The sequence below is a fragment of the Pteropus alecto genome, unplaced genomic scaffold, assembly GCF_000325575.1.
Source record: "Pteropus alecto unplaced genomic scaffold, ASM32557v1 scaffold1518, whole genome shotgun sequence".
Lineage (NCBI taxonomy): Eukaryota > Metazoa > Chordata > Mammalia > Chiroptera > Pteropodidae > Pteropus > Pteropus alecto.
In genome coordinates, this window is record NW_006440830.1 from 11,456 (window position 1) to 24,062 (window position 12,607).

Sequence of the window (12,607 nt, forward strand, 5' to 3'; positions counted from 1 at the left end):
AGATGGCACTTCATGATACCTTATGTACTCTCATTTAAATAGGTAATATGATTATTCTTTCTGTGTTAAATTTTATATGTTTTAAAGAGTTTTAATAGAATGCATGTTATAGAGTTTTTCTCAAATTTTCAAGAGTTAAAATGAGGTAGAGTTACAATGAAATCATCTGAGAATATGTTTGTCAGCCTTTTTTTAATTATCATCTTCCCCACTCAGGGAGCCTTTAATATATTATTTCCCTGCTAACTGCCACCGCCATGAACGTTTAATACCACCAATATATGAGTATGTGTATATCTGTATATACATATATATGTGTGTATCGTTTATGTACTGTATGCACATCTGTTTTTATATCAAAAACCCACTAAGATTCGCTTTCGTGCCCCACAAATTGATTTTTGCCTCCCTTGGCAATAATATACAAAGCAAAGGAGATTTTAGGTAAGTACTTACAAATTAAGTAAAATTTAGTGACAAGAAAACCACCGGTGGCAAACCAGTGTGGGGAAAATGGACAAGCATTGCAGGGGGAGAGAACAAGGGCAGGTAGACAGATCCTTGTTCTGTAAGGATGTGTTCCACTTCTCTAAGTCCATTCAGCTGTGAAAAAAAACAGATGAGTTCCAATTTTGATGCTTTAGATACTCTCCCCGCCAAAAAAAGGAATATTGGAAAAATATGAGATTGCAACTTAAAAGTAAAACTGTTTAAAACTATTGTTTAAGAAAATTGTAAATGAACAAATGTGGTAATCGCTTGCAGAAAAAAGATTTTTCAAACATGAAAAGACTTGCAGAAAAGCATTTAAAAATTTGACTGCCTTATATAAAGGAGTTCTATTGGATATTTCAAACATCAATTGCCTGCTTACTAGGCTACTTCCTTATACCACATGTATTTATGACTTTGAGGAAAGTGGAAGGTATATCAGGTGACATGATGGACTAATGGATGAATGACGAAACGCATGAATTTCCGTTTCCTTTATTTAGACCTCAATTGAAGGGAAGCAAACACAATGTTAAAGGAAAACTACACAGCAGTGACTGAGTTTATTCTCCTGGGACTGACGGATCGCGCGGAGCTGCAGCCTGTCCTTTTCGTGGTGTTCCTCATCATCTACCTGGTCGCGGTTGTCGGCAACGTGAGCATGATTTTGTTAATCAGAAGTGACTCGAGACTTCACACTCCCATGTACTTCTTCCTCAGTCACCTCTCCTTCCTGGATTTCTGTTACACCACCACCATCGCTCCTCAGATGCTGGTTAATTTCTTATCCAAGAGAAAAACCATATCTGCCATTGGTTGTTTTATACAATTCCACTTTTTCATTACCCTGGTGATCACAGATTATTATATGCTCACAGTGATGGCTTATGACCGCTACGTGGCCATCTGCAAGCCCTTGCTATATGGTCTCAGAATGTCCAGATGTGTGTGCATCTCTCTCGTTGCTATTTCTTATGTTTATGGCTTTGCAAATGGTCTGGTACAGACCGTCCTGATGCTTCGTCTCTCTTTCTGTGGACCCAATGAAATCAACCACTTTTACTGTGCGGACCCACCTCTGTTAGTCCTTGCCTGCTCAGATACCTACGTCAAAGAAACTGCCATGTTTGTGGTGGCGGGTTCCAACCTCACCTGCTCTCTCACCTTGATTCTCATCTCCTACATTTTCATTTTCACAGCCATTTTGCGTATTCGCTCTGCTGAGGGGAGGCGCAAGGCCTTCTCCACCTGTGGGTCCCATTTGACGGCTGTCACTATCTTCTATGGGACACTGTTCTCCATGCATCTTAGGCCTCCTTCTGAGGCATCTGTAGAACAGGGGAAAATTGTGGCTGTGTTTTATATCTTTGTGAGTCCTATGTTAAATCCTTTGATCTATAGCTTGAGGAACAAAGATGTTAAAGAAGCAATAAGGAAAGTTGTCCAAAAGAAATTGTTGGATAAATAAAATACACGTTTTGGTCATAGGTATGCAAATATCCAATTTTCTGCCTAATTATAAGCATTTTAATTAAGAGATCACTTTCTGTCACTAAATGTTTTTTGTTTTTTGTAATTCATATAAAGGACTTGGACAAATCTGTCAAACTATTTGCTAGCGTTTACAGTATCATGTCAGTGAGTTAAAAAAAAAAGTGCGTAGAAATTTTAAAATTCTAACCAAAAGCCATTGTTATTGCTCTTTAAAGTGAATAAAGAATAGGTGGTCCCATTCATAATACTCATATGGGTACAAGTTATAAAAGACAGAATTACCAAATGATGCTACTGCAATGACCATTTGTTAGATTTTTATAGTGCTTAATAATTTCCAAACTATATTCCACAAAATTCTCAATTGTGACAGGCTAATGTCTTTTTTTCCCTTTTTCCCTTTATGCAAATCATGTAGCAATGAAGAGCAATGCGTATCTCAGATTATTACTCTAAGAAGTATCTTCAGAATGATAGTGCTAGTCCAATGGAATCTTCATTCATAAGTTTTTTCATGGAATACCAAATTTTTTTTAGATTTGTTTTTACCAATATGCATCTCCATCATAAAGCTTAATTGATCATTATGCAGTCCTCACATAGTGCCACCTTTGTTTCTGATATTTCAGATACTCAGATATTCTAAAACTGAGTGCTTTCAGCCTGGTTCTGTCCTTCTCCCCATTTTCTGCATCGAACTCTGATGTAATTTAATGTTTCTTTAAACATTTGCTAGATGTTTATGCATCCACAGAATTATATACCATTTTGCTAGATTTTAAACTTGACATAAATGAAATCACTCTATGTGCCTTCTGCAATTTATTTTATTTTTCACTAAACATTGTCAAACTTATTCATTCTGATTTTTGTAGCAGTAATTTTTACTGGTATATTCTATGTTGACATATAACTATGTCACACTTGTCTATTATACTATTGATAGACAATTATATTTTTCCAATTTTTAATATACAAATCCAGCAATAAATTTTCTCGTGAAATTCTGAATGTGTATCCGTTCAAGAGGTCCTCTCATGTACATACATAGGATGTTAATTTCTGGGTCATAAGATATAAGCATCTTTAAATTTATTGGATATAGTCAAATTGCTTTTTCAGTTTGCTCTCCTGCCAATAATGTGTGAAAGTGCCCTTTACTCCACATTCATGTCAACACAATATATTATCAGACTTTTACAATGTTTTCCAATCTGATGGTGCAAAATAGATTCTCATTTCTTGTATAAGGTTTCGATTGTCATTACAGTGAACTTAAGTATTTTTAAATGTTTTGATGATAATCGAAGATGTCTCTTTTTTTTTTTTTTCAGTTGTATGTCCATATTCTTTTTTCACTTTTTGACGGGGCTATTTCATTTTTATTTCCTACATTTGTAATAGTTTCTTAAGTATTCTGTACTAGATACTAATCTTTTAATGGTGCAAAAATTCCTCTTGACATGCTGGTGTGCTCTTATTGTTTTTCATAGTCGACAGGATGAAATATGCTCTCAGCTGAGGTCTTGAATCTAGACTGTCTTATTATCATCTCTCTTTTGAGATAGAAATCTTTAAGAAGCACATCCTTCTGTACTCTTCCTGACTTGCTAGGTAAAACCAGAAACTGTGGGTCATGATAGTAGTTTCCTGTTCCTTGTGAATGTGCTTGTATAATGTGTTTCTGAAGTTTCTTCTGAAGGTGTGGGAATGGGAAGAGAGAGGAATAGCATGAGGATTCTTTCCTATACCTGAGTTTGTGGATCTAGTTTGTGGCCTCTGAGCCATAGGGTCCCATTTCCTCCCTCTGATCTGCAACCCTGGATCCACAAATTCAGGTCTAGAAAAAAATGAACACTTTCTGCACCACTTGGATTTCAAAGATTTAGAACTTACTGAAGTTGTTATTTATCTTCTTTTCTTGCTTTTTTAAAATGAAAGTTTGGATTATTTATTTCACTCTCACTTTCTTTTGTCATAGTAAGTGTTTATACATTTTACCTGAACACAGGTTTAGTTGAAAGCTATTAATTTTTTATAATTCACTTTGCAATATTTTCTATTTTCCCAGTGATGTCTTTTTTTAATCTCATGAGTCATTTAGCAGAGAGTGGTTATTTATCGTACATTTGGGACTTTAAAATATATTTCACTGTTATATATTTGTAATTTAGTTCTCATGTCAAAGAGTACTAGCTGCATGGTTTTATTCTTGAAAATTTATTCACTTTTTCCAGCTTTATTGAGATATAATTGACATATAACATCGTATAAGATTATAGTGTACAACATGATGCTTTATAGTATACAATGTGGTGCTTTATAACCATATATTTGAAAATGATCATTACAATAGGGTTAGTTAACACATCTATCATCTTACACAAGTACAATGTTTTTTGTTGTATAGATAATTGGATAATTGGTAAATGAGAAGAAAGAGTAGATTATTATTTCTGCCTTTTTTCTGTTTTCATGTGTGGGCAAATAAATGACATTGGTAAATTCCATGCTTACCAGGTTTTTCATGACTTATTACTTTCTAACTCTTAGACCTAACTCCTTGATCTAACTCTATTACAACTCATTATAATATCTTGTCCAAGTGATTTTACTTATGGGGTTTTGTAATTTAACCACTTTATTCTAGATATAAAAGTTTTTTTGATAAACACTTAGTAGTAATTTTGTGGAAGGGACCGTACAAAACACAACTGAGACTGGGAAAACATCACAGAACATCAAAGTCTGTGAGTTATGTTATTATTTTATATCTTTATTAATTTTCAACTGATCTGATTGAAATAAATGGTTATCCATTATGCAGAAATTCCATGAAGATAAACTCCTGCTGGTTAGCCAAAGGAATCAGATCAAAATGATGACAAACTGATGCAATTGCCTTGTGCAAATCCCAAGATTTTAATGATTACAAATCTACATGAATTACTATATCCCTGGAGTTCTCTCTTATAGTAACACTGTAATTATTTTTTCAGGGTGTGTTGAAAAATACTTTAGGGAAAAAAATTTCAAATTACAAGTTGAGTATAAATCATTTCTAACAACTCATCCCTTGAGCCATTAGTGTCTCTGAGAAAATCTTTCCCAGGGTCGGGTAAGAATGAAAATTCTGACTTCTATTCTTGCAATTTCTCTTCCTATTTCAGTTTTGTACCTTCACAAATAGGACTCAGGTAACAACAGAAGCAGCTTTGAATGTTAGCATAATTTTTAACCTGTATTTCTCTCTTAGATTGGTCACCAGAAAATGGGAAAATTTTATTGGAATAATGTGTTTACAACAATCCTTTTACTTTACAAACAGCAGTCTTTCTATTCACTCTATAACCATAATGAAGTAAACACTTGACAATCTTAAACATTTTTTAGATTAATATTTATTGAAAGAACAGTCCCCTCATCAAAAAAGTGGCAAACAATTCAGAAGATGGACAAATTCAAGCAGTTATAGTCATTCTAGCAAAAATGAAACTCTCATAGAACTTATAAATCTTTAAATTATCAGAGAGAGAAACTTTAGGAGCAATTTAATATTAACTAAGAGACACATAACTAGTAATGAGTGTAAGATTTATAATTACATACATGCTGAATCAGAAATGTATAAACAACAGGAATTTTCAAAATTATTTAGTCCAAGTCTGATAGTGAATAAATGAAGACTCCGTAGTCTATAGAAAGAAATCTACTCTATCAAGGTGGGAAAAAAAAAAAAAAAAAAACACTTTCTAAAAGAAGACTCAAAAAGAATTTTTACTGATATGTCATTGGCTGGTAGGAAGTCATGTGTATCATGATCTATAATTTAGGTTCATGAGACACCGGAATGGAAAGACTTGGGGAAGGTGCTGGAGTTCATTACGGCAGAGTGGACAGTGAAGGCGCTTCTTCTAGGGAAAGCACAGGCATATGACATGCATAGCTCCACCAACTCCATGACCCAGCTAGCTTTTTCTCCATTTCCTCCCTTAAAATATCATTTTTGCTCAGCTATTCTTGCAAATTTATCTTGGTCTTAATGATCTGTTAAGGTAATTTCTAGACTAAATTACTAAAACTTCAATAACTCTTCTGTTTTTTTTTTTTTTTGTGGTCTGTTCCTTGTCTTCAATAACACCTAGTTTCTCACTCAATCCATCTTATAGGAGAATAAAAATGGTCACCATATGCACACAAAATAGTTAGTAAAAGTGACATTAGTTCAGTGTGATCCTGCTACCTAGGACATTTGCATTTTAACTGGAACCTGAAGATGGCAAATTTGTCCTGAAATGACCATTTCAACAATAAGTATTTCAGGTACCAATGACACTTGTAGAGGTGAGCTTTGCACTTTCATTGATTGGTTACCTTTTTTTTTTTTTTTTGAGTGGGAGAATAGGATATTCTTGGAACTCCAAATTTTCACCAAATATTTATCATGTTTACCAATTTACCATAAGAGGAACCTATGTTTTCTTGTTTAATAATCTCTACTAAACTATAAGTAATGGTTTTTTTCTTGCATCTTCACATATTAAAAAATAAACATATATATGTATAGGTATCCTGTGAATCAAATTCATCAGCATATGCAAATCTGCATTGTTTCCATTATCTAGTTTATTTACGATCATTCCAACACAGAAGAAAGCAATTTTGCATTATTGGCCAGTGAAACTTAATGTGCAGCTTTATTTCAGTTATATTTCTTGAAATAAGAAACATAGACTTTAAAAAATTCATTACTACCTATACTGACTCCTGAATACCAAGAAATTTTGAATTGGGCACCAACGTCATAGGGAAAACCCTGTTTAGAAGAATATCTGCTTTCCTGCCTCACTGAAGTTTCACTAATTTTTTTATATGCTATTTCTCACACAGAGAACAAATTATTCACAGGTATTACAAACTGTTTCAACGGTCTCTTCATCAATTCACTATATATTACTTGTCTTTCTACATTAGAATAGGAAATAGGAAATGGTAAGAGTCATAGAGGATCAATTTTGTTAATTTTTGCATAAATATAAAATAAATAAACAATCTTAAACTCAGAGCACAATAAAAATGGAATAAGAAGCTATTAAGGGCAGTTCCCATAGCCATTAAGCATGAGGCTTTGACACATCCCAGCAGTGTAAGATCTATAAGAATTTGCTTATAGAAAGAGAAATAATCTTTAGTTGAGTTTCTATTAAGTATTCCAAAATCATTCAGATACTTAATTTCAGTGGAAAAGGCTATAGCTCTAATGCAGCAAGTTTGAGTATATAATAGAGATTTATCAGAAATATTTTAAATTTGCCAATGGTATTTCCCATATGCACATCTCAGATCAAAGATATTTTTTAAATTCCCGGTTTCTTTTTTGACTTTAAAATGTGAATCAGGCAAGAAACTCTATTCGAGTGGTCTTGGAAGAGGGTCATGGGTGGCAGATTGGGCCTTGAAAAGGAAGGAGAGGGGAAACTAGGGAGGTATAATTTTTAAAAGAGCTAAACATGTAATTTCAACACAGAAAAATTAAAATGTGTGCAGGTTATAGGAGAGTATTGAAAATATTTGTGACTTGGGGTGGCTCCATAGTGTAGTGGTTAGCAAGTCTGCTTTACATGCAGAAGGCCCTGGGTTTGCACCCCAGGTGGAGCCATGGACCAGGCCCCGAGTGTGCTAGGTCCCCTGAGTGTGCAGGGTGCGCCAGACCCCTGGTGCCCCAGGCCCCGGGTGCACAACATGAGCCTGTGGGAGGAGACACCCTGCTTTCAGAAATCCAGTTCTTAAGGGGAAACGACAACATCCATAGGTCAGGGGTGGAAGTTGGGCGGGGGCGGGGAATTGAAGAGGGGGAAAAAAAGAGAAAATATTTGTGACTTGTCTTATCTTATATCCACGTGTATTTAGTTTACCATATGCCTTATCTCAAATAGACATGTAGTTAAGCAACTGTTATTTGCTTGATATGAGATGAAGAGCAGACAGGTGTTAGTATTTAGGATCCAGGTATATAGATGATGTGTTTGAAAGTGGAAAAGATTTGAGTCCAAGTGTGATTGTACAGAGCTCTGGTGTCACATTGTAGTCTATTTTCTTCAGAGAGCTTAGATTTTTTTTCTGTTTGTTTCTACTTCCTCCTCACGTAGGAGTAACTTTTCCATGCTCAGTATTTCCTGTAAGCAACTGCTTTTTTGAGAATATGAATCAATGAGAAATTCAAAAGTGCTTTAGGACCTGACCATTGACACTATGAATGGAGGTGGTTTTCCACATAATACAGAATATATCTTATTATCTTGTATTTTCTCTAGCTTTAGGGGTGCAAGGATTCTAGTAAACTCTGGTGCTTATTGTGAAATGAGGTTTTCTTAGCCTAAAGAGAACATTTGAGATGCTCCAGGCTCTTTGAACAATTAAGCTCAAGAAAGGCTGCATATTATTGTCCAACTTTTGTAACTTCAAATGCATTTGAACATATAAAAGATTCTGAGACTCTCTGCAAGAGGGAAATCCAGCCTCTCTTTTTCTCCAAAACTCAGCATTTTTCAAACTTATTTTTTTACCATAGACTTGTTTTATTGCCTGATATCCAGTTCCAATGAACACAATTTTGGAAACACTAATCTAAAAACTCAGGAGATGGCCAGCTTAATGTTTGTTTATTTACTCTATTTTCTTCATTCCTAATTGTACTTGCCCTATCAGTTGCAGGATTCTTCTAAAGGGAAAATATAATAGAATAGCATAAATTGCTTTGTATAACTGAAATGCCTGTGCATATGGGAAAAAATATTATTATCAAAATATAGACTTTTCTTCCTAAACTGTGGTTGCTAAACTTACTTACAGGAAAAGGTAGGAAATAGGCAGATTAAATTCCAATCTCTTTTTAATATTTTTATTGTCTTTATTAGTTGTTTGATGTAATATGATAACCGAACTGGTGCTACTATTTAGGGCATAGTTGTCCTTATTTAAAGATTAGATGAGTATCTTCATGTCGTTACAATGGAGGATTTACATGACTAAGGCAAATATTTTCCAAATGGACTCCTCCTTCTAGTGAGTGAGGAAAGAGCACTTTTACTATCTACATATATCCTGATTGTCTAATTATTGTATTTTGCTCCCAGAGACCAAAGTTGTAGATTTAAGCCCTGCAAACTTTATTTCAAATTAACAGAGAATGTGAGTTCTAATTTACCACTGCAGCTTGAATATAACACACATACATACTCCAAACAAATGTCAAAGACAAATTCAATGATATGTTATCTTGTAACTTTCAGAAGTGTTCAAAAGTCTTAGCCTGTGGTGGAGACTTTCAAGTTCTTGGCTGCTCGCTATTTCCTAAACGTTTTATTTGACACAATAGAAAATTTTCTTTGCGTCTATGTGAATATATTTGATTTCTCTTCAAAGCCTCCTGTTACTGCATGTACAGCTCGCACTATCTGAAAATCATTTCTAGCTAGTCCGCCTAGAAAATTCTTAGTTATTTAAGCCCCAGTTAAAGATTATTGTTCTTTGATTTTATCCTGATTCCTGAACTTGATTAGTTACTGTGTTCAAATCTTTATTATTGAACTACAATTTTAACCTTAATTTTCTCTTCATATGTCTCATTTGCCAAGAAGACACTAAGCAGCTCTTTCAAGACAAGCACCGTTCCCAGTTATCTTTACTTTCCTGGCAAAGTGACTTGCATGCATGTAGTGTTCAATGCTGTTTGTGTGCAAAGGTTATATTATTATAATGATGAAATCATATAACATCCTGGAAGCATTATAATCAAAGCAGCAAATTTTTAAGAGTACTTGGTTCCATCTTCAGGAACACCTTTGACACTAGATATAGAGTTGGTGACATTGACATTGCATGGGATTGTCATTTGCACTGCCATGGATCAAGGCTACAGGTTTTTTTTTTCATTATGTCCTGGTTAAAGATAAGTTTAAAAATTGTATTATTTGCCAAAATGTATCTGATAGTTTTCAAATAAACATGATGAATTCTGATACTTCTTTAAAATTGAAGGGTCTTAAGATCTTGGAACACGGGCTATGTTACCATATAGTAAAAACTCAGCTGACTTGAGTGGCTGCTGACTGTATCCTGGGAACTGTTCTCTAGCTCACGTCAGATCACTTTTACCCAGACCACTTCAATTCATGCTTATTATCTAAATGGCTCCCGTAAGCATATGAGTTTTGATTCTTTATCCTATTTAGTCTATTACTTATGCAATAACACACGACAACATTAAGAATCCATAATGAAAATAATATTCTCTAGACTCCTGGCAAATTATGGATTAAGAATTCATGATGAAAATAATATTCTCTAGACTCCTGGCAATTATTTCTCATTTTATTTGTTAATACTGTAATCAGTATTAACAAACTGATAATATTATCTGAATGTATAATCCTTACATTGTAATTAGTATCATCTGAACTCTGAGCTAAGACTAATTCTCTCTTAATTATTTTTTTTTATAACTCTGGACATAATAGTTCTATAATAAAGAAGGTTGAACTATTTATGTATCTCTCTAGAAAGCTTAGAGTCAAATTTATGTTCCACCAGTAGCATAAATTTGCCAATTTTGTTATATACTATAAATCTCTTAAATGCTTTCTTGGTCAAATGATAAAAAAATGGATAAACAAACAAAACTATGATCTAAGTTTTGGCCACTTCTCTTTTCTCCTGTGCATGGTTTTCTTGTCTTTATTCATGTAAACTCTTCTGAATGAAAATTCCTTCATCAGTAATTCATATAGGGCTTTATTTCCGAATTTGGGGTCCTTATCTTTGGTCTATTCACATAGGTATTCCACAATCTCCTACATTTCATGCATATAATAGTAAAATAGGTCCCAGAGAATTTCCTTCAAACCTCTATAATTTGGGGCTCTCTACTATAGCAGGTAGGATGTGCAGTTCTCAAAAGTTGAACTTGTAGATATGCATATGCTATTAATGACTGCAAAAATATTTCCAAATATATGTTGCCATTTTATCCAGAGTCATTCCTGGGCTCAGTGTAAACTGCAAGTGGTAGTTGGTAATTCAACCAATTTTTAGACAAACTTGGATCATAATTCCCCCATTCCAAAACAAGTTGGTGTCACAGGAGCTGTTTTCTTTGGGAATCATCTGCACATAATACATGTAGCTAATAGGGGCCATCACTTTCTTAACAGTCCCAGCTCCTACAGTCTCAAACTCTGTCTAATAATAGCTATATGTGAGGGTGACCGAGAGCAGAAGAAGGAGGAGAAAGAGAGATAGGGAGAGAAGAAACATATGATGGACTTCTCATTCACTTCTTAATTTATTTTAATTCATCTAAGTGAACAAGGCTGACACCTAAGAAAATGGTCAGAGGAAATTCCACCTTGGTGACAGAATTTGTTCTCTTGGGATTGACAGATCGTCCAGAACTTCAACCTATCCTTTTTGTGCTGTTCCTGCTTATCTACTTGATCACTGTTGGAGGGAACCTTGGCATGTTGGTACTGATCAGAATAGATTCACACCTTCACACCCCCATGTACTTCTTTCTTGCCAGTTTGTCCTGCTTGGATTTGTGTTATTCCACTAACGTGACTCCCAAGATGTTGGTGAACTTCTTATCAGAAAAGAAAACCATTTCCTATGCTGCGTGTTTAGTCCAGTGTTATTTTTTCATTGCCATGGTGATTACTGAATATTACATACTAGCTGTAATGGCTTATGATAGGTACATGGCCATCTGTAACCCTTTGCTTTACAGCAGCAAGATGTCCAAAGGGATCTGTATTCGTCTGATTGCTGGTCCATATGCCTATGGGTTCCTTAGTGGCCTGATGGAAACCATGTGGACATACCGCTTGACTTTCTGTGGCTCCAATATCATTAATCACTTCTATTGTGCTGACCCACCCCTCATCCAACTCTCCTGCTCTGACATTTTCATTAAGGAGATATCCATGTTTGTGGTAGCAGGATTTAACCTCTCCAACTCTCTCCTCATAATCCTCATCTCCTACGTCTTCATTCTCATTGCCATCCTGAGGATGCGTTCTGCTGAAGGCAGGCACAAAGCTTTTTCCACCTGTGGGTCCCATCTGGTGGCAGTGACTATGTTTTATGGGACCCTGTTCTGCATGTATGTTAGACCTCCCACAGATAAGTCAGTGGAGCAGTCCAAAATCATTGCTGTTTTCTACACTTTTGTAAGCCCTATGTTGAACCCCATCATTTATAGTTTGAGGAACAAGGATGTAAAACAAGCCTTTTGGAAATTGATCAGAAGAAATGTACTTTCGAAGTAAAATCACAGTGTATCTTTCTTTGTAAATTAAATAAAAGATGTAATTATGAGAACTAGATCTGACTTTAACTGCCTTTCAGTAGAACCAATTTTAAATCGATAATGAAAATCTATAATCTAGTGACAAAACATAAAAGGCACGGGTATATAAGATTTATAGTTTTACATGTAACATGTGAGTACATTGTGTGTGTAAAGGGGTAAGAGTTATATATAGAGGTATGAGGCATAGTTTTTCTTCTTTTACACACTTTTACATTTATAACTTATATGTTACTTTTACATTATGCAAATTAT

At 34.7% G+C, this 12,607-nt stretch overlaps 2 protein-coding genes across 2 annotated transcripts; both read left to right on the forward strand.

Annotated features, from left to right (window-relative positions):
• The first annotated feature begins 1,021 nt into the window (after window positions 1-1,021).
• On the forward strand, window positions 1,022-1,960 carry LOC102884764 (olfactory receptor 1030). The gene has a single exon (XM_006917918.1). The coding sequence runs from the start codon at window positions 1,022-1,024 to the stop codon at window positions 1,958-1,960; it is 939 nt and encodes a 312-aa protein (XP_006917980.1).
• Window positions 1,961-11,369: 9,409 nt separating this feature from the next.
• On the forward strand, window positions 11,370-12,311 carry LOC102882989 (olfactory receptor 1030). Its single transcript, XM_006917913.1, has one exon. The coding sequence runs from the start codon at window positions 11,373-11,375 to the stop codon at window positions 12,309-12,311; it is 939 nt and encodes a 312-aa protein (XP_006917975.1). The 5' UTR covers window positions 11,370-11,372.
• The last annotated feature ends 296 nt before the right edge of the window (window positions 12,312-12,607 follow it).

Coding starts and splice junctions, on each gene's coding strand:
- LOC102884764 (XM_006917918.1), top strand. CDS start 1,022: ATGTTAAAGGAAAACTACACAGCAGTGACTGAGTTTATTCTCCTGGGA.
- LOC102882989 (XM_006917913.1), top strand. CDS start 11,373: ATGGTCAGAGGAAATTCCACCTTGGTGACAGAATTTGTTCTCTTGGGA.